At 51.0% G+C, this 27171-nt stretch overlaps 11 protein-coding genes and 1 non-coding gene across 12 annotated transcripts; 6 read left to right on the forward strand and 6 right to left on the reverse strand.

Moving 5' to 3' along the window:
• Positions 1–1149: 1149 nt before the first annotated feature.
• On the reverse strand, positions 1150–1718 carry QC762_0031830 (uncharacterized protein; the record flags this gene model as incomplete). The annotated part of the gene is made up of 3 exons (XM_062883244.1): positions 1150–1309; positions 1361–1513; positions 1579–1718. 3 exons carry the CDS (start codon positions 1716–1718, stop codon positions 1150–1152), a joined length of 453 nt encoding a protein of 150 aa, XP_062746781.1.
• Positions 1719–1759: 41 nt separating this feature from the next.
• QC762_0031840 (uncharacterized protein) lies at positions 1760–3430 on the reverse strand (the record flags this gene model as incomplete). The annotated part of the gene is made up of 2 exons (XM_062883245.1): positions 1760–2162; positions 2466–3430. 2 exons carry the CDS (start codon positions 3428–3430, stop codon positions 1760–1762), a joined length of 1368 nt encoding a protein of 455 aa, XP_062746782.1.
• Positions 3431–4905: 1475 nt separating this feature from the next.
• QC762_201170 (uncharacterized protein) lies at positions 4906–6246 on the reverse strand (the record flags this gene model as incomplete). The annotated part of the gene is made up of 1 exon (XM_062887009.1): positions 4906–6246. The coding sequence occupies one exon, from the start codon at positions 6244–6246 to the stop codon at positions 4906–4908; it is 1341 nt and encodes a 446-aa protein (XP_062746783.1).
• QC762_0031860 (uncharacterized protein) lies at positions 6064–6988 on the forward strand (the record flags this gene model as incomplete). Its single annotated transcript, XM_062883246.1, has 3 exons — positions 6064–6141; positions 6223–6794; positions 6910–6988. The coding sequence occupies exons 2-3, from the start codon at positions 6616–6618 to the stop codon at positions 6986–6988; spliced, it is 258 nt and encodes an 85-aa protein (XP_062746784.1). The 5' UTR covers positions 6064–6141; positions 6223–6615.
• A 371-nt stretch (positions 6989–7359) lies between these two features.
• Positions 7360–8676, forward strand: QC762_201180 (uncharacterized protein; the record flags this gene model as incomplete). The annotated part of the gene is made up of 3 exons (XM_062887010.1): positions 7360–7584; positions 7642–7829; positions 7884–8676. 3 exons carry the CDS (start codon positions 7360–7362, stop codon positions 8422–8424), a joined length of 954 nt encoding a protein of 317 aa, XP_062746785.1. The 3' UTR covers positions 8425–8676.
• A 1469-nt stretch (positions 8677–10145) lies between these two features.
• Positions 10146–11319, forward strand: QC762_201190 (uncharacterized protein). The gene is made up of 3 exons (XM_062887011.1): positions 10146–10414; positions 10471–10591; positions 10639–11319. Exons 1-3 carry the CDS (start codon positions 10321–10323, stop codon positions 11087–11089), a joined length of 666 nt encoding a protein of 221 aa, XP_062746786.1. The 5' UTR covers positions 10146–10320; the 3' UTR covers positions 11090–11319.
• Positions 11320–11956: 637 nt separating this feature from the next.
• Positions 11957–13359, reverse strand: QC762_201195 (uncharacterized protein; the record flags this gene model as incomplete). Its single annotated transcript, XM_062887012.1, has 5 exons — positions 13083–13359; positions 12927–13021; positions 12816–12867; positions 12538–12637; positions 11957–12436 (listed from the first exon to the last, which is right to left on the reverse strand). Exons 4-5 carry the CDS (start codon positions 12541–12543, stop codon positions 11957–11959), a joined length of 486 nt encoding a protein of 161 aa, XP_062746787.1. The 5' UTR covers positions 12544–12637; positions 12816–12867; positions 12927–13021; positions 13083–13359.
• A 1639-nt stretch (positions 13360–14998) lies between these two features.
• QC762_0031900 lies at positions 14999–15117 on the forward strand. Its single transcript has one exon. It is a non-coding gene; the product is annotated as a tRNA-Pro (tRNA).
• A 116-nt stretch (positions 15118–15233) lies between these two features.
• On the reverse strand, positions 15234–16893 carry QC762_201200 (uncharacterized protein; the record flags this gene model as incomplete). Its single annotated transcript, XM_062887013.1, has 6 exons — positions 15234–15359; positions 15412–15497; positions 15580–16312; positions 16369–16459; positions 16537–16633; positions 16684–16893. The coding sequence occupies 6 exons, from the start codon at positions 16891–16893 to the stop codon at positions 15302–15304; spliced, it is 1275 nt and encodes a 424-aa protein (XP_062746788.1). The 3' UTR covers positions 15234–15301.
• An 802-nt stretch (positions 16894–17695) lies between these two features.
• On the forward strand, positions 17696–18309 carry QC762_0031920 (uncharacterized protein; the record flags this gene model as incomplete). Its single annotated transcript, XM_062883247.1, has 2 exons — positions 17696–18071; positions 18184–18309. The coding sequence occupies exons 1-2, from the start codon at positions 18015–18017 to the stop codon at positions 18307–18309; spliced, it is 183 nt and encodes a 60-aa protein (XP_062746789.1). The 5' UTR covers positions 17696–18014.
• A 690-nt stretch (positions 18310–18999) lies between these two features.
• On the reverse strand, positions 19000–19565 carry QC762_0031930 (uncharacterized protein; the record flags this gene model as incomplete). The annotated part of the gene is made up of 2 exons (XM_062883248.1): positions 19000–19371; positions 19473–19565. 2 exons carry the CDS (start codon positions 19563–19565, stop codon positions 19000–19002), a joined length of 465 nt encoding a protein of 154 aa, XP_062746790.1.
• On the forward strand, positions 19144–22542 carry QC762_0031940 (uncharacterized protein; the record flags this gene model as incomplete). The annotated part of the gene is made up of 1 exon (XM_062883249.1): positions 19144–22542. One exon carries the CDS (start codon positions 19144–19146, stop codon positions 22540–22542), a length of 3399 nt encoding a protein of 1132 aa, XP_062746791.1.
• Positions 22543–27171: the final 4629 nt, after the last annotated feature.

Here is a 27171-nt window from a genome sequence, read left to right on the forward strand (position 1 = left end):
TATCCATTTCAGCTCAAATTGCTGAAAAATATTCTGGGATATCTACAAGACTCTTACGCATGCAATCATCTCATAAGTTATTAAGTATTATCACCAATACTCTTTTCATTTTGACGGGAACTCTAGGTCGGAGCAAGACTGAAAACGTTTGCCGTAGTCTGGCCTTTCAATCCCGTTGGAGATACGACACAAAGAGTATCACGTATCTGAACACCATAGCCCTGCTTCATGCTTCATGTTGTTCAAGACTGGTATACTTAAGAGATAAAAATAGAGATCTATCTCCGCATCTATTATGTATATACCAAAAAGGTCTTAATGTCTATGTCTTCCTCCTCAAAAAGACCATAACTCACTATTATCACTCCAACAGTTGCTAACACACAACAGTTGCTAACACACAACAGCTGCTAACACAAGCAAACAGAAGAGAGCAACCCGGCTATTGTCAAGGATAGATAAAGAGTAGTTCGCAATCCAAATTATATCCGCAGCCGCACACCACCCCTTACCGGCCTCTACCTCTACACAACCCAAAAACCACCAGGCAAACCAAAAACCCAAGCACCCTCCCAGTCCAGTCCAACCCAACCACCGCCCAATCGAACCCACCCCCCTTCCCCAGCAGTCGTGAAGTATCTTCCCGGGCCTGGCGCACAATCCACTCAACCGAGAACAATTCACGCCTGCTACCTAACCATCTAAAACAAGGGAAAAGCAACATGAACAATAAAACACCCTTGGTATCCTTTCTCCGTGTAGACCATCTTGTAGCTATGCCCGAAAAGAAACCACTCCCCCCAAATCCCTGAGCTCTTCCCACGAGGTTGGCCGTCCCCCATCACCTTTGGTTGATTTCTCGATCATTTCTAGACAGCCCACAACCCGCATGAACGAACAAGCACAAGCCCAAGACAGAAGCCCATCCAGAGTTCATACCGAATGGATAGCCGGCTTGCATAAAAAAGGAATAATAACCAGAGCAGCCAAAGGGAGACGGCTTTCTTGGATGATCCTGAGGCTTCTTCCGAGTCTTTTTTAAGGGCTATCAAGCAAGGTAGGTAACTATCGGTATCCAAAGTGATTTGGTTGGGTGTTGTTAGGGCCGAGGAAAATATCCTCACCAGTCATCCTCGCTGGAATCTTGCTCTACCATCTCGCCTTCTTGGTCCTCCATGTCGCTGGAGTCTGGATTGCCCGCGAGGCTGTCCCAGTCGTCTTCGGTGCTGTCCTCCTCCCCCTCCTCCTCTTCCTTTTCTCCTCTTCCTTCTTCTTCTTCTTCTTTTTCTTCTTCTCCCACTCCTCCGCCCTCTTCACCCACTCTTCCGCCCGCTTCGCCCACTCCTCCCACTTCGCTCACAATGCCTCCACCTCCTCCCGCTTCTTCGCCCGCAATGCCTCCACCTCCTTCCATTCCACCACTGTACCCGCCTCCGGCTTTTCCATAGCCGCAACCAACTCCGGGTTCGTCTCCTTCGTCTCCTTCTTCTCCACCTCGCTCAGCCCAGACCCCCTGTCATTTCCAGAATGCCCATCTTTCTATCCCCGACATCTTTCTTGCTACCATAGCCTCCATACGCAGGAACTTTAGCTGGTGCAGCGAAGATGTTGGGTGGAAGACCGGTGGTGGAGGTGTGGTTCGACGAGGCGGCGTTCATCTTGGAGTTGGCGGGGATGTCATCCTTTGGTAACGCTTGGTAGGTGGAGGGTTTGGGCATGGGGGCCGGTGGAGAGTAGAAGGTCCCAGCAGGGGTAAGGCTTAAATCAGGGTACTCTGGTCTCGGAGGGGAAAAGAGTGGCGGAAGGCTACGGCCTTGACCGTGTTCCTTGGTCGAGAGGTCATGAGGCATGGGTTACAGGCGAGGGATGGTGGTAGAGGTGTTGGTTCATCTTGTTCCTGTTGCGCAAAGGTGTCGGGCTTCACAGAGGATACCTGAGGGTTGTTGGGTCCGTTCTGGATTGGTGCGCGATAAATATTGGATCCTGACGGGATGCCGGGGTAGCGTGTTGATCTGGAGCCAAGGAAAGGGCTCGCTCCCGGCAAGGAGGAGGGGGTTGTTGTTGAGAAAGGGCCGGGTGTGCAGAAGGGCTTCCTGACGGCGGGCAGCGTTGCTCGAAGACTAGTGGCGCTAAATAAGCCACGCATCTCGGTGTAGTGCTCCCTATGGATGAGCTTGTTAATAGGATCAAGGTTAATAGGGGGAGGACAAGACATACTTGATAGTCACATCTGCACAGACCTTGTGGCAGAAAGAACCAGTAACGGGGGGCAATCTCTGCTTCTGTGCTATAGAAGTGGTTTCGTCCACCTCTACACTCACGCCACTGTCTGCGGGTGGCTTGGAGAGCAAGAAAGTAGCACCTGTTGGCTTCGGATTGCGATCGCTCTTTCTCTGGCGCTCACATGCACTGCTCACGTTTGTTAGAAAGTACAGCTTGAGTGGGAACCATAAGAGAAGACATACCAAGGCTGGAGAAACGGAAACGGAACGGGTTTGGGACACCATCGACATGTCGGGACCTCCTTCACAGTCTTCTCCTCCCCCTTCCCCCCAACAGCCGCCAAAACAGCCGTCTTTGAACCCCTCAACTCCTGAAGCTGAACCTCCCTCTCCTGACCAACCACATCCTTTACCCTCACAGCCATGTCCTCAATAAAATCGCCAGACCTGTCATGAATGTACTTCTGCATCACACCCATATCCTCATCCAACCGCTCCTCCATCTCCTTCTGGTGCTTTTCCATCCTCATGGAAAAGTCGTCTCTCAAAGTCTGCAAGTCACCGTGGTGCATCCGCCTGATGTCAGCAACATTCCTGTTCAACAGATGAAACCTCTCGTTGATATCATCGAATCTATCCATCATACGGTCAAATTCATCAAGCGTGAGCTCGCCCTGAGATCGAGCCTCCATGTCAGCAAGCCGGTTGGTGATCTCGTCGAGCTTGGCCATGATTTGGGCGTTGGTTATAGTTTCTGTTGATGGGGAGGGTTGGGGAAATAGGAGCTTGGTGAGGTCGTGAAGGCGGTTGGCTTGTGTTTGTGGGCCATCATTGATGGTTGTCTCCTGACCTACCCAGAGGCCGCGGAGGGTGTTGGCCAAGTCGGCGGCAGCGTTGTTGATGCGATCGAGGGGGTTGGTCTCGGTGGTGCTGTCCCTCATATCGAGCAAGAAGCTGCCAAGAGCATTGATCTTGTCGCCGAGGAGGTCCAGGAGATTATACTCAGAGGCGGCGAGCTGGTTGTCCGGGTTGTTCGAGGCTTGATTCGCATCGGTAACAGAAGCCTGAACAACAGGGCGAGGCAGCTGGGCCTCATTGTGGGGAGCATCATGCATCGTGGCAGTATGTTTCGGGGTCTTGACTGTTGCTGAAGTAGACTGAGTGGTCTCGTCCTTACGAGCACACTTAGTATAGTGACCACGGCCCATGATAGCTGGGAGTATTTCAAGTGTCGGATGTAGTGATGGAAAAGAGAAGAGGAGTGATGAAAGAGGGAAGAGTAGTGATGAAAAAAGGCAGAGTGGGAAGCAGAAAAGACCACGATGGAGAAGAGTTTTATACCTGAGTCTTGAAACTGAACAACAAGTTAAACCTAAATCGTTTTTAACTTCAACACTCGAAAAATTTCCAGTCACACAACCCAGTTCCACAAACCCGCCATCAACGCCATTAAAGTTAAAAAAGAAACCTTGATGGAATCAACCCTGTCGTGGTGTTTGTGGTCTCTGCCTGCTGAGTAGGTTTCCCGTAAGTGTCCTCTTGCGCGTGTTTCGTTGTGCCAGCCCCATTCTATTCTTGCACTGTCTCTTCATATTCTAGAGCTGGTAATGTATAATGTGGTTCATGCCGGTATGCACCCTGCTCCCATAAGAGAACGAGCTACTCATCAATACAGGCCATCCTTTTATGGCATACCTCATCCTCATTGAACTCACCATCCCCAGGGCTCATCACATGCCCTTTCTCCCCCCGCACTTCTCTTGATTCACCTGGTCGATTCATGCCTGAACATATCTCAAGGCCTGCTCCGACTGTTGTTGGTAATCCTCACATTCCTCATCCATGCTATCGCAGGTTTGCTGCAGTCGGGATATGTTGTTCCACGTGGATCGACGTTGAGAGGGATTCTGGCTCAGGTTTAGGTTGGTCATGGCGTTCCGTTTGCTATTTTATATATATATTATATCGTGACGGTTGTGGCTGCGTGTTGTGTTCGCAGTTTGGCAAGCCTCATGATATGGAGCTTGTGGTGTTGAGAGGGATGGGGGAACAAGAGCGGGATGGCGAGCTGTGACTGGTAATCCTGTCGTTTTGGACACTTGGCACTCATAAGCCGCCAGCCATAAGCAGGTAGATGTCAGACTTATCATGTGCTAATAACAAGCTGGGAGTCACACTGGACTTGAAAACCTTCGCATGGAAAGCCACTGACGATAAGGAAAAGTCTATTGACCAATCTCTCCACTCCTGCCCCATTTACGTCTGGGAGCAGCAAGCAAGTGCCATTGCTTGCCCTTTCCAATCTGTTCATACAATTGAAATGTCATCTTTTCATAGAGGCACAGAGCAGCCCAGAGTGTGAGGACGGTGGCGATTTCGAGGAGGGCCATTGGCTTTTGTGGCCTTGGGTTCTGTTGTCAAAGTTTGTTGGGTCGAGATTGATTGCTACTCGAGGATGATACACGACAAGAACGAAGAGACGATGTGTTTGAAGACAAAGCGAACTATTTCTCACAAGTTTATATACACCTCTGTCCAAGGGCGCCTGAGAAGCTTTCCATCACCCATCTAACTGTACATCTCGATTTGTCTACCAATATAATGTATGTATAAAAGCCAAATATTTCCCCAACGCCACGCAATGCTCAGTTGTCAAAAACCAAAAACCGAAATTGTGTCTGCATCATCCAACCAACATCCAAACAACCCATCCAAGCACCAGGCCGAGGCCCAACCCCCTCTCTACTCCCTGCACTCGCCTGAACCCAGCACTGGTGCTCCCACAGCAAGGTCTCTTGACAAAGGTCACGTTGTTCATCCTTGCTGCTACCTCGAAGACACTCCCTGGGTAGTCACCGTAGTTGTAATAATCCACATTCAGGACGTTGGGTGGGCGTGTCCACTGATCCCGGCAGTTCGCCGCTGCCATGCCCAAACTGCCTTTCCCTGACGCTGCGTTGGTGGTATTCAACGCACTAACCGCCGGCACCAAGATTGACTGCCCCAGCAACGACACCTCGGCGTTGAGATTGTGATTCATGAGATACAGTCTGTTCTTGGCCTGATCCTCTGGCAGATCTGGTGGGCGCTGAACGGTACATGGGAAGGTATCGTCAAGTGGATCGAAGGGCGTTTCCCACATGGCCGAGAACTCGTCTTGTAGCCAGGGATAGGCAGTGGCGTTGGCATTGTAATCCAGGAACATGACCACCCTCTGCCCCGTCAAAATCATCTGGGCCAGCGTTGGCCAGTCCTCCAGCGCCATTGGAATGACCGGAGGTGTGTAGATATATTGTAGAATTCCGCTACGCTCGATCCAGGGGACGTATAAGTCTGGGTTCGAGTAGTTGCCATTTCCTAACAGGATGGTGACAACATCGTAAGGATGGGCAGACACCCATTCTCGAACCTTGCCTAACCAGTCCGTGATAGGGCCAGCGTCGAACAGATCGCAGGAGGTATGGCAGAAGTGTGGCTGGGTGCCGTTGACTGGGAACTGAATCTGCCCCTGGAGGAACCGAATTCCATCGTTGAGCTGGTCGGTGACATTATACTGCTGGTTGGCAGCGGCCGAGCCGGCACGAACGAAGGGCGAGTTGTGGCACCCTACTTCGGTGATGTTGCTGTATTTGCGCTCGCATAACTCGGGGTAATTGTTGCACGGCCGAGTGTTCGTCGGTCGTGGTGGGGTGGATACTGTCGAGGATGCAGTGCCGTTCGTGGAGGTGGTAGCAACAGAAGAGGTGACCGAGCCTGTAAGGGTGGTTACAAGATCTGTCTCGGTATAGTTTGCTGTCAGAACCCCCAACGAAGTAGGAAGAGAGGTCGTCGCAAGCGTGATCTTGGAGGAGAAGGTCTGGTAGGTGCCGGTGGGCGTAGCACCGTTGAGCGGGATAGTGCCGCTTTTTGTACCAGTCAGGTAGGTAATAGCCTCTTCGGTGTTCTGTTCGATGCTCTGGCCGGTGACGAGGCTAATGCTGAGGGACGTTGCCCAAAGCAGACGGGTGAAGCGTTTCAACGCCATTATCGTTGTGTTTCCTGAACCCTAAAAAAAGTGCAAAGGGATACAGAGAGGAAGCTTTAAACCCAAAACACGACGTCCTGCTCCTTGCCGTGGATCCCGATCTCGAAAGCAAGCAGCCTTAAAACAGGGATGCTGGCACCGCCGCAGCGCTGTGGGGAGCCAAGTCAGAGCCGAGAGCTTGGAGACCCTTGCAATCGCCAGTGATTATCGAGCGTCGGTCCATGTAACGAAACAACACGAGCTGTTCATTTGTCGACTGCTGGCCGCGCGCGGTTACCTCGATTTTTGTTTCAACTTGAAAGAGATGCCATCTGATATGTCGGCTGTCCATCGTGTCCTGTTCACTCTCTGCCAGTGTCTTTCTTGCCAATGACAGCTCTCAAGCACGATGACGTCGCCAAAGCTAGCGGCTCTCGGCAACGGTTCAGTGTTTCTGCCAAGGCTGATCGACAGGCTGGTCTGGAACGTCAGATTCTGATTGACTGCCGCTCTTCTTTTCTCTTGGAAATCAAGACTTATTATGGCTTGTCCTCTGAGCTAGAGACGTGGTATGACGGCCTTTACACTCTGCACGTTGCTATCGTTGATTGACCGACAGTTTGACTGCAGCAGTCAGTTTGGGCTGACAGCTCACCGCTGGGATTTTATGTATATCAAATTCAGGGGCCGGCATCCAATTGATGCCGGGATGGAGCAGGAGCATCAAGCTCCACCCGCCGGACTGGACCCCCGACGCGCGTAACTGCACCGCCCTCCCTCCACTAAATGCTCCTTGGCATCCCATCCACAAACGACATCATTGTTTTTGCTTTAATCATCTTTTTTCTTGTCTGGCGATCTTTAATTCTCTTGGTGTAGCTCGCCATCTGTTTTTTTTCTAGTCATAAGCTCGCCCGCTGCATCTCTCGTGGAAACCTGTCGAAGTATCGTGGAGCCGGCATCCCGAGAACCAAGAACCCAAGAACCTTGATGACTGCATATCCTCTGGGCTGAGTTTTGTGTTCTTATCTCACCCACTGCAGCCGCATTTCTCGCTCGCGCCGCTCTTACAACCGGACTTGCTTCCGGCTCACATCTCACCTTTCCGGTCAGTGTTTGTCAACGACAGCCACAATGGGCCTCCCGTCAATTCTTAGGCCTCGAAAGAGGAACACAACCACGCCCACCAGCGAGAAACATGCATCCACTGGGCCTTCAACGCCGACATCCAGGCCAGATTATCAGACTGGAAGTGATACCATTCCACAAGACACACTTCGACGGGTGACCAAAACCCGCCGCATTTTTGCTTTGACAGCCTCTATCTCATATCTCATCTCATGGGTGTTTTTGGTGCTGGTATGTTATTGTTGGAGAAATCTTCGCTCTTTGATCACCTTACTGACATGGCTGCAGGTCTTGATCGGCAACACATATCCCAAAGCCGTGCTGTCCGACATCTACTTCTTCAGGCTAGACCTCTCAGACATCATCCCCCTGAGCGTTCCCAATGCCAGACTGATCAACTCCATCGCCCAATCCATTGGTCTGCACGACTTCTACCAAGTTGGGCTATGGAACTTCTGTGAAGGCTTCATCAATGAGTAAGTTCTTTTACTAACAGATACCAGTGTGTCTTCATGCTAACCCTATCACAGAGGCATCACTTACTGTTCCAAACCCGAAACCCTCTACTGGTTCAACCCCGTCGAGATCCTCATGTCCGAACTGTTGGCAGGAGCCACGATTGCCCTCCCCACCGAAATCATTACCATTCTCTCCATCCTGCAAATCACCAGTCAGATCATGTTCGGCTTCTTCCTCACCTCTGCCATCCTGACATTTCTTTACATCTTCCTCTCGCCGATCGCCACAAAATCCAAGTGGTACAGCTTACCACTGTCCATCGGCGCGTTTATCAACATGATGCTGGTAGTGGCGGCAAGCATAGTAGGCACAGTCATCAGCCTGGTGTTTAAGTACGCGGCTGAAGCGCAGAAGGAGCTCAACATCAAGTCCTATGTGGGCACAAAGATGTTTGTGTTCATGTGGTTGGCCGCTGGGTTCGGTATCATTGGGTTTGCGGTGCACAGTGGTATGGGTTGCTGCTGTGTGAGCAGGAGGGATGTCACTACTGGGAGGAGGACGCTGATGCCTGATGGGCAGGGGGTGCAGAGGAAGTCTGTGGTGGTGAGGTGAATGACTTAAAGCGAGCGAGTACCAGCGGGTAATTTAGAGCGGAGATGATACCACATTGCATAGTTAGATTTTTTCATCGGCATTTAAATAGGAAGGAGTTTCGGGGGTATATAAGATATTATAGGCGCCTACTTCTGGCATACACTACCACCAATCACAGCAATCCATTTCTTCATTATTTTACCTGATTTATATAATATATCTTGATCATTCACTCAGTATTATTAGTACCCTCGTAATATTTACCGCCAGTCTACTCGCCATCTATCACTCACTGACTCATATTTCCCCTATCATCTTGTTCTATCTTCTAAGGACAATGGATAGACGTTTACTTTTGATGAGGAAGTATTCATATGTCCAACTCACGTCCTGGCCGAAGTATATTTAATTTAAAAAATCAGTCTTGGTCGATACCCTATTTAGCGGCTCTTTCCAAGTGTATCTCCATTTATTTGCTTATAATCTCTTTGTCGAATGTTCAATATTGTACGTGCCCTTGGTTGAAGATATCTAGACACAATCCGATGTTAAACAGACACACCCCAGACTATATCTCGACACTTTTACTATCAGAGATCTCATGTCTGTACTATAATACTAACCTTCCCCTTAAACTAGAAACTCACCACTTCAATATCTCACCACACCAACCAACACAACGCCTCCATCTCTCCCCACCGCTCGAAACCCCTTCATCCACTTAGCTCTCCACCACCTTCACCACCGCTCGAAACCTTCTGCATCGACTCAACCCCCCACCACCCTCACCGTATCTTAGACCGCCATACCTCTCAAGCATCCAACCGCTCCCACAGAATCCTCCCAGTTTCCGAGAGCAAACCCTTCCAACCTCGTCCTCGACCCATCTTGGATCGCCAAGGTCCATGCTGCTGCCCCAACCAACGTTGCAACAACCAACTACTCGGTGCTGTGCCATACGAGATGCGCTTGAAGCAGCTCTCGCTCGGTGTCTCCCGCCGTGAACAGCCCACGATCTGCGAGCTCCCCACGCGTGCGCTCGCGCAGGAGCAACCGCACTGGAAGGTAGGCTAGTTCGGTTGCCTGGGGGTGAGGTAAGGTACCACAGACATGGACAGGCTCCGCTTGTCCAAGAGGACTCTGCGCTGGGCTTTGGAGGGCGTGGCTGTTGTGGAGTACAGCCTACAATCCACCGACAAGTCGGCAGCATTCTGAATGAGAACAAACACGACATTGTCAACATCTACGACGCCATTCGGGGCCTCGCTTCTGGTCGCCAATACAAAATGATCAAGTACGTCGACTTAGTTGTAGACCCGGAGGATTTGAGCAGAATGAAACCGATTCTTATATAAATGGACTCTATCTTGGTGAAAACGCAATGTGACGAAGTATTAATGATGTTTGGACCATGATAATCATCAGACTGTGTTACGCAGCTTGAACCCCGGGTTTATAGTATAGAGCAAATGACCCAGTGCCAAACCGTCGAAGGATATAGCTAAGTAAGGTACGTATTATGAACCTTCTTGGCTATTTCAGTGAGATGCCTGCCTTAGGTAGGAAAACTATAGACGTTGAGGTCCGACCAAACAATTGGTAAGGTACTATCAACAATAGAAAATTGTACCCACATCATTCTGCATAATGAACTTCCTAATCGGGCGATCAACACCAAATCTACCTGTTGCGAGCTTGCGAATCCCTTCATTCTCGATGTCGAGGCTACTGATTGGAGTTGCTGCCTAATTGCCCCACTGTTTCATGACTCACTTCTCACATCATCGCTCTTCATGTCTCAAACATTGACCGCTTCATCGAACTCGAACATCACAACTCACTCAGCGTCAAATTTACCTTCCTCACCTCATCACCTTTTCACCACCTCGCATCAAAAAAATCAGAACCGCCAAAATGGAAGCCCTCCTCACCGACCCCCTCATCATCTCCGTAACCTCCTACGTAAAAGACTACATGAGAAACTACGACGCCTCCCACGACTTTGACCGTACGCCATACCTATCCCACCCCCATTCCAAATCCCATGCTAACATCCATCACCAGACATCCAACGCGTCCTCTCCCTCTCCCACCACATCTACGCCCACACCCCCCCTCAACAACAACCCCTAGACCTAAAAGCAATCCACCTCTCCGCCCTCCTCCACGACGTCGGCGACCGCAAGTCCGTTTCCCCTCCCCTCTTCCTCCCCCAGTGTCTAACCTCAGCAGATACCTCCTCCCAAACCAAGACCCAGCAACCCTCATATCAACAACCCTCCTCTCCATCTCCTGCCCCTCCTCCCTCGCCCAAAAAGTCCAAGAAATCTGCCTCGCAGTCTCCTACTCCACCGAAGTCAAAAATCCCTCCCATGTGCAGTCCATCCTCGCCAAACACCCCGAGTTGGGGGTCGTGCAAGACGCCGACCGGCTCGACGCCATCGGAGCGGTGGGGATAGCACGGATGTTCACCTTTGGCGGGGCCAAAGGCTCCCGCTCGCTGCAGGCGAGCGTGGATCATATTGATGAGAAGTTGGTCAAGTTGGAGGGGATGATGAAGACTGCTGAGGGGAGGAGGCTGGCGGGGGAGAGGACGGAGAGGTTGAGACGGTTTCGGAGGGAGTGGGAGGAGGAGGTGGGGTTTGTGGAAAAGTTGGGGTTGAGTAAGGGGGAGGAGGAGTAGGTAAATACCTAGGTAAGGTATGTGTTCTGGAACGTAGGGGTTCAAAGGTTGGATGGGAGTATTCAAGTTGGTAGAAAGGCCGGAACCACACACACACACCAAAATCTGAGTGTTTCCAATGTGCGCAGGTCATGGCTGTTTACGTTCGAGATTTTAAAGTCCCCTATCACAAGTCTTTCTTTTTTTTAGATTTTTGTTTATGATGTACGAGAAATAAAAATGGATTATATATTTCTAGAAAGCGTGAAACACCATCTTGACGACCCAGCCTGTAAAGGAGCTTGACTTCTGAACATAAAGGTCTGCCATTATATTTGTTACAAGACGAGAACAAAAGATTAAAGCAGCCGAGATTATAACGGGACAGTATGATATAAATGTGAGATGCTATATTGGTGGTGGAATATATAGAATAATAATAAAAAGCTGGAAAGACAAACGCTGTGTGACGGGACGGGAGTCGAAACTGGGTTTTCGCTCAAACTCGGGAATGTAATAACCGCTGTACTACCTGGCCACGGAATTGCTTTCGAGAATTCAGGATTAAGTACCGGGCCTGCGTTGAGTTTCAGCCGGTGGGCTCTGGTGACGAGGTGACGTTGTCTTGACCCAGCTTGGCTGAAGTTTAAAAACACCTTGGAAAAATAGGGTGGTGGTTGACGACAGCATCAGTGAAATGGACTTGGAAGATCAATGGTTCTTTTGTCACTGCGTAATTGCTGAAACTTCTCAAGGCTGGCTCATTATCAATCATCCATCATCAAACATTACACTCAAACCCCAACCCCATCACAACCACCCTAACGAAGTAAACAAGAATCCCTCAAAAATTAAATATTATACCCCCCCCCCCCCTATCCAACAACCTTAAAGCAAAAAAGCAGCAACACCACCCAAAACAACCATAGCTCCCGCCGCCTGCTTCCCAGCCGCTCCAGCAGTAACAGCAGGTGTCTCAGTAGGCACGTAAACAGGATAGGTCTTGGACCCAATAATCGTCACCGTATCCGTGTGATGAGGCTTGGTATGCGGAGCGTAGACTGACTGAACAGACTGAACAGAAACGACCGTCTTGTGGTGATGTTTGGTATGATACTCCGTCTCGGTCTCGGTGTAGACAGATGGCTTGACATAAATCCTGGTCTTGTATTCGGTCTCAGTCTTGGTGGGCCTGTTCCAGGTGTGGGTGGTGGTCGTCTCGGTGTAAGGCCGGGTGTAAGTAGGCTTGATACGGGTGGTGGTGGTTTCTGGCTCTGGGCGGCCGGCGGCAACGAGGGAGGAGGCCATGAAGGCGCCGAGGAGAGAGAAGAGCTTCATCTTGGTGATGATATTAGAGTGGTAGATGGTATGAAGTGAAATTGAGAGTTTGACTGGTGTCAACAAACGAATGAAGTGATCAAATGACGGGCACTCGTGATGATGCAAGAGAAATCCCAGAACTCGGTTACCTTCATGGGCAGGATTGGGTTATAAGCAACCGCCGGGCGATGTCATGGCCGAATGCATCATCGAGAGAGGATGGCAGTAAACAAAGGAGAACGTCCAAGCCTGCTGGTGATGTGTACCCGGAAGCGTTAGCAAATCCCATGTTGACGAGGCTGAGCTGGAAGAACAAAGAAACCTGTGTTTACACAGAAATGATGCAGCTCCATATTGACACCGGGGTAGGCCTCGGTTGCGCCATCGTTCACTTGAACAACTGGATGATGTGTTTGCCCCTACCTACCTATGTAAAAGGTCAGAGGCAACCCAAGACAAGCCGGCGTGGTGTTCCTCGGCTATGAGAGTAAGTGTGGGCGGAATGTTTTCTCGTGGCTTCGCGGGTACTGCTACATACATTCCTGAGTTCACCAGGTAAGTGGCCCACGACATCGATGCGGTCAAAACGCGCCGAATCCGTCACGGACAAAATTCCCGAATGAAAGTTGAAGCCTGTAAACTCAGTTAGTCGTGTAATTTTGATCTGACCGGAAACGGCTGCAGTTAACCGTACCAGCCTGAAGTCCATTTCCGGACGTTGTGCAGAAACGTAGAGAAGAGTGGGAGTCAGGAGAGTGTCGTAGGTAGGCAACCATGGTAGCTGCTACCATGTCCCGTATTTACACCCCCCAAAGGGCGGACACTTTGGTTGGTCTTTTAATACAAATGATACTATTGCAATGTAAGAGAAAATGAGGGCGGCACACGAGGTCGCTCGTGATCAAATACCAAAGAGGCATTCAAGCTACCCCCAACCTCGAACTTTCAGGCAGCGGGAAATACTAATCTCGAGTTACCTTTGCTCCTTCCCTGAAAGTCACGTCCTTAAAGCAGGCGTCCTCTATCATGCTCCTGTCTACTGTGATCTGTCAATTCTCTCGACGTCACAAGTGGCTCAAGCTTCATCGGGTAGTCCCGACATTCCATCCACGCTGCCGGATGCAGCAGTGTCATACAATATTCTTGTTGCTCTTTGTTGGTCAAAAATAGACGGGATTCCATCAGTTGAGCGCATTGTCATCAACAATGCTTAGTTTTCAGCAAGCCTTAACTTATACCAACCATAACCCGAGCACCAGCTACAGCAGTTTTCCATCATCAATGTTTCACTCATTGGAGCGAAGCTCTAAGTCATAGTAAGGATAGTCTATAGATGGAACTTCGCTCTGCATACTGTAACTGAAATCATCGAAGGGCGGTATTTGAGAAGGAGTCTCCTTCCTGCCTTCTATAGGTAACCACATTCAAAGTCTTGTTCTCCTAAGTAGCAAGACGATACACATTTATCACGCCGCTACTATAATTAGACGATATATATATGCCGCTGATGGACGTTTAGTATCTATGTAACTGTCACGGTTTTGGGAGACAGTGGGGCCACGAGAACCAATCAGGGCTGGACCGAGCGATCGAGCGGGGCTCACGGTCCACGGTCCAGTATCGGCCAATCAGGAGTGGACCGAGGACCGTCTGTAAGTCAACGGTCCACGGTCCCAAGGTCTATATATACGGAGGAACTGGCTGGTGTAGATAGACAGTTCCGCAGTATGCAATTCAGATTGTATTCACGGTATCTTGTGTTTACATTGAGACATCTTGTTGTGCACTGTTTAGCTGCACCGAACCAATTGTCAGAAGTTACCTTCAACCCGTATCCCTTTCAGAGGTTCTGTACAGGGGTTCGTCACAAAGCTATATATAACAAAGGCTGAAACTACTTATTGTCTTTAAAATGCTTATTATAGTTTAAAAAAACTTGGATCCAACATTCAAGAGCGAGATTAACATACATAAATTTTTATACCTGATGTGACGGCATATGGCCTAGAGCAGGATACTGGGTTAGGCTTGGGAGGGCCAGGGCTGAGGGCGAGAGCTGAACACAGAACTGCGGCCAATGGGAAAGCAGGAAGAAGGAGCACAGACCAGGTGAGGCAACAGGCAAGGCAAGGCATGGATATTTGGGAGAGCGAGCACGCCTACCACACTTTACTTTTCTTTTCTTCTTCATCTCATAATTGCTTTAGCTACGGAATACTATATTAGCTTTGACTTGTAGAACCTCAGCTTCGTAACAATTGTTCTTATATCTTGCGTTGCGCTTCGGCGCTTTGTTTTTTTTTGGTTTTTTTTTGGTGAAAAAATTTCCTTATTATAATCCAAGCTTTGTTTCTACTAATCCAAGCATATTATATCCAAAAGCTATCCTCAACACGCTAGGACAAAAGAGATAAAAAAGCTCAGATTATCGACATAAAAAGTTTAGATTATAGACGGCAAAAGCTGAAACTAAGTTTGGATCACAGCTAAAAGAGCTTGGATTGAGTACTAAAATTCTAAAGCAAAAAGTCCCTGGCAGTGTGTAACATGTATAAAAAGCGAAAGATGCGGGGCGGTGTGGTGTGTAGCATACACAAAAAGCAAAAGATAGGGGCCACCCGGGGATTGAACCCGGGACCTCTCGCAAGCTAATATTCTGAGAAGAATTTTCACTTTGTAAACATCAGGGTGAGCCCTAAGCGAGAATCATACCACTAGACCAGCGGCCCTGTTTCCACATCATTTCAGATGTGGATGTCTCTCGGTAGCAGAAGCTCCAGCTAAGTAGCGCCACCCTGCCAGCTCCGTTTCCTGGCATGATTCAACTCCTAACCCCAATTCATAACCCCAACTATTCACCACGGTGATACCTTCCAGCTCTGGCGTTAATGGATGCAAAATATGGTGTGAGGTTTACAAATCCTTTGTGTCTTCGTCTGCAGGGGGGTCAATGTCGAGGACGCTCAGGGGGCTGTTATGCATCAGTCAAACATCCACGTAAAGGCAAAAAATAGCAAACCTACCCCTTCTTGACCATGATACTCATAATCTCAAATAGCGCATCCGCAGCCGCCATCGTGGTGTGCTCAGCGTTGGTATCATAGGCGGGCTGTTATCACACCCCCTTGTCAGCCATCATCATCTCTCCCTAACCCGCCCTTTCACCACAGCCGTATCAAGAAGGAACTCACAGCAACCTCAACAATATCCGCCCCCACCAAATTCACACCCTCCAACCCCCTCAAAATAGTCCTCAACTCCCTCGTGCTCCAACCCCCCGTCTCGGGCGTGCCCGTGGCAGGCGCAAAAGCCGGATCAAGCGTATCAATATCCAGGCTCAAATAAACAGGGTTCTTCGTCCCGACCCGTTCCCTTATCTTCTTGATGATTCCCTCCGTCCCTATAGTGTCAATCTCCCTCGCCTCCACAATCTCGAAGCCGCAATAGCCATCGTTCTCATAATCACTCGGCCCCGAAAGAGTAGTGCGGATTCCCGCGTGGATGTTTGTGTCGTTTCGCAAAAGGCCCTCCTGTGCTGCGTGGTAGAAATACGTTCCGTGGTTGATGGAGGCCGTTTCCGAAGGCGAGCCGCCGAATACCTTTGGCTTCCAGGTGTCGAGGTGGGAGTCAAAGTGGATGACTGTCACGGGGCCGTAGGCGCGATTGATAGAACGTAAAAGGGGGAGTGTGATGGTGTGGTCGCCTCCAAGGGTGATCACTCTCGGGAGGGTCTTTCCTTTGAGGGAGGGGCCGGGTTTGGTGGCGTCCGTGGTTGGGGGGCGGGAGAGGATGGAGAAGTGGCCGTTTTCGATTTGGTGGAGGGCGTAGGTGTTGTCGTAGGATGTCACCGGGATGTCGCCGCAGTCTATGACTTTGGCCCAGGAGTTGAAGGGGTTTGTGTCGAGGGGGACGTTGTAGCCGCCGCTAGAAGGGGGCCGTCAGTCGGTGTGGATGGTAGAGGTGAGGAGGGTTACACATACTAGAGGTTGAGCCTTCTTGAACCCTGCCGGATGCCGGAGGGGCCGAACCTAGCGCCGGGACGGTAGGACGTGCCCGTGTCGAAGGGAGCGCCTTGTTTATTTATGCTTATTAGCCTGGCTGCCTGACGTTGTGTATCCAGGCGGTTGATTGTTGTGTAACATACGTACCAATGAAAGCGATGTCATAGTCAATGTCCTTGTGAAAGAGACAAGGAAGATAAGGAAGGCGCCCAAAGGTTGAGATGCCAGAGAAGACAGAGTCCGCCTGTGAGCTGTGTTAGCCAACAAGACATGGACGATCTCTAGATGACTGACCTGAGTCCCTCCATCGCCTGGCAAGGTGTTGTACCACAGAGATTTGTGAGGCCCGGCCATGTTCTTTTGATGCTCATGGTCACCATGTGCCAGAGCGGCAGCTGTAAGCCACAGGGCGAGCAGACCCTGAGTTGCCATAATGTCGATTTGTGAGTTCCGATGTGTGATGTTGATACAGACACCAGAGCAGCGAAAATATGGCCAAGGCATCACTCCTTTTATGGTCCAACGCACCTTTCCCCTCGGCCTGGGACTCTGCGAGCCATCGACCAACAATCGTCACCACCTGCAGCAGCCCAATTCCCTTGAAGCACATCTCCGGCCTTATCACAGATAATGACATGCCTCAAACTCCCCCAAACCCATTTCACTGGACGTCCTTCCACGAACCACCACTGCATGTCATCTCAACGGTTCTCGTTAGGTAACGGTCGTTCCATCATCTCAGTGGAAGCATCACGTCCCATCTCATGCGGGAGCGACAGGAGAGATAAAGCAGAGCGTGTAGAGCATGTTCCCGACTGGGACTGCAGAAAACAGTACACCAATTATAAGGCTTTATGCGATGCTGCAATGGCAAGCTCGTCGATTTCTCGGAATCCCACACTCTGGACGTTGGATAATTCGACCACTAATGGAATCTCTTTTACTTGAAGTGATCGAGACCCGGGAATGCGGGGCTACCGTTCCAGTGCGAATGACATCAAAGGTCTGGAGCGGGGGAACTGGTCCATGGGGGATTGGAGATAGATAGCCGTTGGGAGTGGGATGTTGCTATCTCGGAGACGTATGTATGTATAAGTGCAGATGCCCCCTTTGGTGGCGATGTGGTCATTGGTCTTTATTTCTCATACATTCGGTGGCACGCAGGTCCTATTCGCTGCTCAGATATGGTGACATTTGATCGAGGAGATAAGAGCGAGGTATGGAATTGTGTGAGTTTTGAATTTCTTACAAATTTATTTCCGAGTCGGAGATATGTGGTCACCTCCTCATTCAAACATATAATAGAGCCCATGGACAGCTTTGTCTCGACTCCCGATCCTGTCTCCCCATCTACACACTTGTGTTACGATGCGGGATTCCCCCCTTGTGGTCGACGGAAGAAAGAACACCTGAAAGGACCCTGCACTCAAAGACGTTTCAAGCCCAACACGTGGTTCCCGAGACATGGAGCAAAAGAAGGCCATTGTTGTCCAGGGATGACACTTGTTGAACCCAGGAAACGGCCGAAGGCAAAGAGTACGAGAAGAAGAAAGAGAAGGAGAAGGAGAAAACAACCGCCGGGCTGACTTGGGCTGGAACGGCTGGTGAGGTCACCGTCTTTCACCATGGTTGAGGTGATCTCATTCGTCCCGTTCATCCTGCGGCCAGTGGGACCACCTCCGGTGCGTAGGGCAGTTTCTTGCGCTGATTCGGCCGGTGCCCTGATTTCGCTGCAGAGTGGGCGGGGCCGTGAGCCGGCTCCTGAAAAAGCGCAGCTAAAAACGACTGATGCAGCAGTCGGTCGTGTCCCACATCAGAAGCTGCCGTGCTGCGGCAGGACAGCGCAACGGATGGCCACTGGATAGCACTGCGTTTCTGCCTGCCCGGATCCGCTTTGGGAGAGGCCATTTCATGCATTGATAAGGATACGTGGACGTTGTTGCTGGATATTGGGCAGAGCCAGAGAGAACCAACAATGGAAATGGACAATGCAATTCTAGCTGAACGAGATGCAAATCGTCATCGAGGTCGAGACAAGACTTCCAGACTGGGCGGGGAGTGGAGCTCTTGTTCTCCTTGTTCCCCGCCGTGGGAAAGGCTTGGCAGGGAAGTTAGGGATTATCAGCGCAGGCTCAAGCTAGGGGTACCCTCCTCTCGTTCCCAGCCCGCCTATTTTGAGGTGCATCAAAGACCGGGCCAATCACAAGAAAACCCCTCGAACAGGACAGTTGAATGGGGATGGACCAAATGGACTTGGAAGAAGAAGCTCTTCCTCAGCGTGCATTTACATTGCATTTCCCTCCATTCATCACTCTCTCTTTCTAGACAGACACTATCGGGCACGCGCTGCTCCCCCCGGTCCCGTCCTTGATCATATGCTCCGCCCAGGTGTCCCTCCTTCTCACTCACGCTGTGTCTCGAGGTGATTCGCTCTTTGCGTGAACAAGGAAGGTCCCGAACCTGCCACTTGTCGATGTCTCACACAGGTCGCTGCCATCTGCCTCTATCCAGGACGCTGTCCTCCGGCCGCAACTTTCCTTCTGTGATACCTCGCCCAGCAGCTTCGCCGAGAGAAACCCTGCGTGGCGCATTCTTTTTCCAACAGTGAAATCACTCGCCGCCACTGCAGCACATTTCCAACAACGACGTAAGCAAATCATCAAACATGATGCCAATCTCTATCCTTTGACTCTTTCTTCCAACAACTCGTTCACCCCTCCAGACCATCGCCGGACAAGCTGCCTTTCTTCTCCGATGACGGTAGACGGCCGGGGACCTGCGCTCCCCGTTATGGGTTTGTCCCAGGTTGACCAGGCTTTTGGCTTGGAAGCGGACCGCCTCAAAAACCAGCCGCGCATGTTCAAGAGGCACAAGGTTCTGCCACACCCACGCAAAGAGGCCGTTGTGGGAGTAACGGACTTGCAAGTTCAACGGTCGCGATCGCGTTCCGGGCCGGAAAAGCATGTCGAGACTGAACCTCCGCTGTCGCAAACCGTTATCTCCCGGGCGAGTCGACGACCTCGTCAGCAAGAGCTCCACGTACCAAGACAGCGACGAGGAAGGGGTCCTGAACCGCCACCCACGCCGCCAGCGCATTCACGAACCTCGTCGACGAGCCATCCCGTTGACCCGTCCAGCGACGAGCCGGATGACGCTGAAAGCCCGGCGCAAAGCATAGAGACGATCCAGCCGCAGTCTCCAGCTACCCCTCCTAATCCACAGACACCTCTCACGCCCGAAATAACACCCCCAGGTCCGGCTGAGTCTCAGCTCAGGGCACGACCTCCGCTTTATGATCGACTCCAGTCGAAAATCACCACCGAGTCGAGCTTCCAGTCGTATAGAACCGCGCCAGAGGTTCCTCTGACGTCTCCTGATGAGGAGGACGGCAGGTCATCGCTCCTGAGACCGGCGCTATCATCAGCCCAGACATCTCGGAGCACTGTCAGGCAGTTGAAGGCGGATGAGAAAGAGAAGGTTCAGCCCGTGGGCTTGGGGCTTGGGCTCGAGTCGGGTGAGAAGGAAACCGAGGCTCCAAATAAAACCAGGGAATTTGAGAAATATGATGGAGGGTGGACATGCGAGAATGGTGAGGTGGCAGAGGAATGGAACGCAACTCGCATGAGGAATGTGTCGATAAGAAAGCGAAAGGTATCAGCGCAAAAAAGGGAGGATCACAACAACAACGAGGTCCTTGAGGACTCGACTGTGTCTGCAACAAACGCCACCAAAGCGCTGCGCTCTGTGTCGCTACAGGACAGCCCGACGACCTATCCTGCACGCAGAGTCGTCTCAGATCGGGTGCCGAATCGAGGACCGCCGTCCATGTCCGAATCTTCGATAGGCTCTGACGCCAAGCGCTCCTCCATCATGTCCAATAGGTCGACAACTTCGACTGTGGTCGACCACCCCGATGCAGCCCCTCGGCGGCGGAAGACGCTACGACACATGAAGAAGCAGATTGACTTGCGCGACTCCAGCTCCGAGCTTTCACCTGCCAGTTCAGCGCCTACATCTACGTCGGCAGCCGTGGAAGAACCACGTAGGGGGCCTCTGCCAGCTTCGAGACTAGGAGACACTGGGCGAGATAGCCATGCGTCTATGGCTACTTTAAGCTCAATTTCGAGTAACAAAGCTCGGCGAGAGGCCTGGAAAGCGGGCGCGATTGCGGTTGCCATTGTGCCCGAACGTCGATCGTCGATCAAGTCCAATAAGTCCAACACTGCAAGAACCCCGTCTTTGAGGTCATCAAGCACGAGGCGATCCCAGCGAAGCCAGAGTCTCAGCTCTGCACCGCAATCACGTACATCCAAGAGCGTTGAGCGAGTTCCTATCTTTGATCGACCACAACGCCGAGGTAGAGCCCACTCCGAATCAGATGGAGGTAGAAGTGCTGGAGATGAGCGGACGATCGATTTTCCTCCTGTGATACCGAAGCGGTCGTCTTCTCTCTCGGCCCCTACGAGTAGGAATGCTTCTAGAAGTGGCTCGCTTACGGCAGAGAGCCTCAAGGCGCACAACGCCATCCAGGCACAGCATCAAGAACTGCAAAAGGCTAGCCGGGAGCTCAATAAGCTTGTAAACCAGCACGCGGAGAGTAATGAAAGGGTCAGAGAGCAAAGGGTGGGGCTGCAACATCCCCCTGAGCTGAAGATTGTCACCAAGTCTCCGCAGCCCGAAGTCACAATCCAGCAGGTTCTGCCGGAACAGCGTGCTGAGAGTAGAAAGACTTTGTCAAGCCCAGACCACGAAGGGGATGACCATCACCTTTCCGTGGATCGGTACGGTGACCCGTTGTTTGGAAAGCGGCTCTCTGCCCAGAACACCCCCTTTTCCATCGCTTCAGTCGAGACGGCGGGCACTTCTCACGCTGAAGTCTCGGAGGCCATGGCGGTTAATATCTACCCGCACCAGAGCAAGTCTGTCGTGCTGGTCGACCACTCAGCCAAGCCTTCCGAGAGCTCCTCGCTCGAGAATCCTGTCATAATCGCAGAACCAGCCACACCACCCCAGAGGCGGTTTTCTTTTGAAGAAGTCGTCGACTCACCGTTGCGAAACCCGCGAGCCCCTCCCGAGCCACCTCGTCCGCCAGTCATCAACTTCATCCCGGCTACTCCCTCGGGCTTGACGCCCATGACGGAAAGGCAGAAGATGCTGGGCAACTACTTTGAGGTGAATGGTGAGGGTGAAAAGCCAAAGCGTAGCCAGTCGCTGCTTCGGCGTGCCTTGACTGGGGGGCGGAAGAAGCCGGTTGGTGATCAGTATGGTCCTTCACTGTCCCGCCCAGGGTTGATAACTAGGACTTTCTCCCTTGGCCGTCACGAATCCAAACCGCAGCGGCCGGGTCTCAAGCGCCGCCGTAGTACGGATGATCATCCCAGGGATGAGCACCTTCTCCACCCCTTTTGGCGACCTGCCTACGCGGAAGACTCGATGTCCGATTCTGAATCCGACCCAGACGAAGACTATTATGAGGAGAGGGGAAGAAGGTACAAGTATCCGCTTATTGACAACCGCCCTGGTGGTGCTCCTGCTCGAAGAACGAGTTTGAGCCAGCGTCTCAAGCGGACGTTTGCGATTTTGCCGGTACAGGATAAACACCAGGATGATGGGTACGAGGATGATTACTATGCTGTTGCTGCCGGGTCGGGGCCAAATGGCGAGGTTGACCGGAGAACGATTAGGAGGACGCCATCGGGGAATCTGAGGGTTATGCGCTTTCGGAAGTCGTTGGAGTCGCTTAGGCCGGTGACGGCGCCGGAACAGCAGCAGCAGGTGTCGAGGCCGCCGGTTACACGGATTGGGAGGCCGCTGCAGGGGTTGGTGAGACGGTTGTCGAGGGGACGGTCACAGGAGAGGCCGGTGGGGATCGGGGTTGGATCATCATTGGTGGGTGGGAGTGCTGGGGAGGAGAAGGGGGGCTGGGTGGATAGGATGAATTTGGGGAGGAGGTTGAGCGAGAAGCGGAGGGAGAAAAGGACGGAGGAGTTGAGGAAGATGATTTCGAGGCCGAGGGAGGTGAGGGATGGGGTGGGGGATGTGATTAGACGGATGAGTTGGGTTGAGGAGCAGAGGGAGAGGGAGAGGGGGGGTGGTTGTGGGATGGGGATGGGGGGGAATAAGGGGAGGGCGGGAAGGATGACGACTTATTGATTATGGGTATATGAATGCATGAGTTTGGGTTGGAATTTCATGGAGGGGATGTAGGTCAGGGAAGAGGGCATGTATGTGATTATGATGTTTACGTTTTTTTTTTTTGTTTTTTTTTTTGTTTTGGGAGCGTCTGTTGGGAGATATGGGTATTGTGGCGTGGGTGTGGGAAAGGGTATGTGATGAATATATGAGATATGACTGGGTGTGATGTCTTCTTTTTTTCTCTTTGTTATTCTTTTACGGGGGTGTTGATATGTCAGATTATGTAGGTGGTTAGCTTTTGAAGTGTTTGGCGGCGTTAGCGATAAGACTTGGGTTTTGGGAGGTGTGGGTTATGAAAAATGCAAGTTTTTGGTACTCTTTTATGAAGACTTTTGATGTGTAGTGTGAGGTTGATTCAGCTTAAGTTGGACAGGTATGATGTGCTATTTATGCTATATCCTCCCTTGCTCTTGCTCTTCTCTCCCCCTCGCAGCCGGGCACTCCTTTTCTTATTTACCCATCAGCGATGTCATCACCTTCGCACATCACCATCATCAGCACCTTCGCTTATACCTAATTTATTTGCATCCCAGATATGCCATATACACTACCTACGGTATTCCATATACTTTGATCATCTAAACACTATAACTATGCCGCTTAGAACCGTAGTTGATTGTTTTACGACGGAGAGCAGCGCTCTGGGGCACCAATCTTTTATCCAAGCATATAGTGTTAAGAGTAATGACATTCAACCTATGAGTCTGAGCTTGAAATAGATGGTAAAAGTTGGGATCGTTGTTAAATCTGAGATTGAAATGGATAGTAAAAGTTGGGATTAACGTTAAATCTGAGCTTTAAATACCTTAGAACACTTGCTCTAAATATATCTCTTTATTACTCTTTATGCGCATCCATATATAACACTCTTTGTGCATTTCTATATGTAATACCCTTGATGAATCTCTACATATAGCCCTGAGAACACATTGCTCTTGTTCTCTCTTTCGTAGACCGAGTGCCCTTCTTCTGCTTCACACATCTACATCACCACTTTTAGGTCCTAACCAAATTAGCACCTTCGCCTATACTTTATTGCGTCCCATATATACCGATGCCGCATGGCCTCCATGCGGATGAGGCTCTTACTAACCCTTACATCGAACCAATATCTGCGGTAGTTCTTATTGTCCACATGGGGGCGTGGCATGAAAGACTAATAAATAAATAGCTTTACCCCTTGAATTTTTCCACATGGAGTTCTTCTACTTTTTCCTCACGCATCACCAATATCATCACCTCGTCCATGCTTTCATACGTCTCATATATATACCTATATAACATATACCAGGTGCCATGTGCCATGGCCTCCATGTGGGTGAGGCTCTTAATCCGAGCCTACTTGCTATAACAACGACGTCTATAATGATAATAACGACAATAGATACCACAGTTACAATCACCACTTACTACAGCAACGGCAGCAACGGCAACGGTAGACACTGCAGTTATAATACCTACTCTCGTCTCGGCTTAACCGCCTCGCTCTTCGTCTTCTGTTCGTCACCCTTTTTCTCCGCACATAGGTAGCACAACACTCCATCATTTTCGCACAAACCTGCTTTAAAGCATGCGAAGCAGCCGTCTTCTTCTTGCTCCTCCATCATTAGATACTAGAGCCCACCGTCTTGCTCTTCTTTTACCCCTTACACCTTGAGACACGGCCGTCTTCGTCTTTCTCGCCCACCACTATTTTCCTCGCCCATCTACCACCACCATCACAGTCTTGGGTAGGCAGGTTACTCGTCGTAGATATGTTGAGCGCCTTGCTGTTCCTCTTCCTGTTATAGCATCGCCCCATTGTTTCATCTTCCCTTCATAGTATCTTCTTTTTATAGCAGAGTGACATGGTCCTACTTCCTCGCTCACCACCAAGATCAACACTTTTACCAACCCTTCATTCTACCCTACATATAGACCATGTACCACCCGAAGGTAAGAGTGGGGAGCTTTGCTTTAGGGATAGAGGGGTAAGGTGAGGGGGGTGGGGTTTTAGCTACCTAAAAGTTCTCCTAAAGCCAAAGCAATCAGGCTTAAAAAGACCGTTTTAGAAAGTCCTTATAGCCTTTTGCTCCACTTTATTTTGACTATATTGTCACGGCTTGACACTTAGTGGGGCGCGGGGCGCACCACGGACCAATCATTAGTACAGGAGCAAGGACAAATCAGAACAGGATCAATGGGATCGAGGATCGATCCAAGAGAGTCAACCCCAAAAGGGACAGTATCGATAGGATCGATGGTCGAGTCTATCGATCCAGGACAGTGCCAGGCTTGGCATAGGGTCTATATATACGGAGGAACTGGCTGGTGTAGATAGACAGTTCCGCAGTATGCAATACAAGTCACAGTGGTTGGTACTCAGACTATTGTGATTGAGACAAGCCATTGTTGTACACTGTTTAGCTGTACCGAACCAGGATTGTTCAGAAGTGCCTTTAACCAGTATCCCTTTCAGAGGTTCTGGATAGGGGTTCGTCACACATATGCATCTAAAGAGTGTTCTTAAAATGCATATACGACTAAAGAGACAGCAAGAAGCATAAACTCATTCCCAAACTCACCGTCGCGGAAACTGAATCCATCGCTATACTCACAATTACCAAAAGTGAGTTTATTATTCCATCAACCGTTGTAAGTTAAAAATCAACACCCTCGTCGCTGCCGAAAGTGAGGTTGTCATCACACTCGCTGCCGCCAAAAGTGAGGTAATAATCACACTTACTGTCGCAAGCTAAAAATCGCCACTGTCGCTGCCATCGGAAGTGAAGCCATCACCGCATTCGCTGCCGCCAAAAGAGAGGATGGCCATATCTGCCAGGCCTGCCATGCCTGCCATGCTTGCCTACCTCCCATACCTCCCATACTCACCATATTTACCAGATTTTCCATGCTTCCATACTTGCCATGCTTACCATACCTCCCATATTTGCCATATTCACTATAATTGCCTTGCTCGCCATGTTGGCCATACTCTCCATACTCTCCATACTCTCCATACTCTCCATACTCTCCCTACTCTGCACGCTCTCCATGATCTCCATGCTCACCATACTCATCGTGTTCACCGTGTTCACCGTGTTCACCATGGCTGCCATGCTTGCCATGTTCATCATATTTGCCATTTTCGCCATTTTTGCCATCCTCGCCATGTTCAATTGCACCTCTTCCCACAGCCCTCCTGCCGCCCCCAGCACACTTTTCAGGCCCTTGCCAATCGCAATCAAACCTGCCAGCCATTGGCAGGTGGCCTGCAATGGCGGCATTGTGCGAAAACGGCCCATAAACCCCCGCACTTCGTCATCGTGAAGCCTGAAAACCTCAACACCAGCCGTTATTGGCGAAGTTTTATGGGATGAGGTTGCACAAAGCGAGGCGTCTGATGTATTTAAACCGAAAAAACGCTTTGTGCGATATTTGGCGGCCTTCACCGGGCCGGAGGGCTAAAATGCAGCCATTTAGGGGCGAGTGACGGCCGGTGCTTGGGGCAGAGAGACCGGATGGAATTGACGGCGACGAGGTCACCCGCGGGGGGCGGTCCAGTGAGGCGGTACGGTTGGGAAATGCAGCGGGCGTGCCCTCTTCCTCTCCCTCTTCCTCTTTCTCTTCCTCTTCCTCACACACACAGTCTCTCTCCCTCTCCCCACACATCCACACTCCTTCACACACACATTCTTTCACACACGCACCCCCCGGCTTCTCCTCTATCAGGTGTGCCCCATTGCCGTCGTTCCCCCCTCCCTGAACGCTCTCCACTGTGCCCCGGTCTCTCTCTCCCTCTAGCTCGCTGGCAATTCCTGGCACGTCGTGGTGCACCAGAGCTACAGAACCACGCCGCTCTCCTCAAAGAGGTATGCCCCCTTCCATCACCATTGTTCCCCTCTCCCCGACGGGGCCCAGTGTGCCCTGAACGCCGGCTCCAATTCCCCTTCAATTGGCTTCACATCCCCTTCAATTTGCCCTCAAAACCAGCGTCAAATCCCCCTCCAAATGGCAGTCAACGGGCGTGTAATTTGACACCAATTCCCTGCAGTTCAACCAACCCATAAGCCTCTCTCCCCTTCGTCAAACGAAGCGGCCGGGGCCCTCGCCATCATGGGCAGCGAGGGAACAAAGCGTGAGGGGGTCGGGCAGGTGGCCAGAGAGAACCGGGGAGGGAATGCCGGCGGTGCGGTGACGGCTCCCGGCGATGCGGTGACGATTCCCGGCGGCGACGTCGGCAAGAGCGTGGCTCGCAAGAGCCACCAACAACACATCCGGGGCCGGCACGCGCCCCTCGACGGCACCCCGGGGGCTCTCGCGAGCCTCACCAAGAAAGCTCCCGCGGAGGCGGCAAAGGGGGAGGTTAATGGGGAGGTGGCCAACGCCATGATTTAGGGGGATGTGTGGGGGTGATCGTGGGCGGTGTGTGCTCTTTTTTTGGCGCGTTGATTTGATATGTGGCTGGCCTATAAAGGCTTGCTATCAGAGGTGAACTGGGAATGGTGGAAATAGCGTTGATTTTGGCGTTCATATCGCGTTGAATTTGATATTGTGAAGTTCTTTTGGCATGTTGTTGAATGTGAGCCCTCCTCCATGTGGGTGAGC

This window comes from Podospora pseudocomata (assembly GCF_035222375.1).
Source record: "Podospora pseudocomata strain CBS 415.72m chromosome 2 map unlocalized CBS415.72m_2, whole genome shotgun sequence".
In the NCBI taxonomy this organism is placed as follows: Eukaryota; Fungi; Ascomycota; class Sordariomycetes; order Sordariales; family Podosporaceae; genus Podospora; species Podospora pseudocomata.

Bases quoted from the DNA above. Each gene is read 5' to 3' on its own strand.
- QC762_201190 (XM_062887011.1), top strand. From the start codon at position 10,321: ATGGAAGCCCTCCTCACCGACCCCCTCATCATCTCCGTAACCTCCTAC. The intron at 10,415-10,470 runs GTACGCCATACC...ATCCATCACCAG, and splicing joins CGCCTCCCACGACTTTGACC to ACATCCAACGCGTCCTCTCC. The intron at 10,592-10,638 runs GTCCGTTTCCCC...TAACCTCAGCAG, and splicing joins CACGACGTCGGCGACCGCAA to ATACCTCCTCCCAAACCAAG.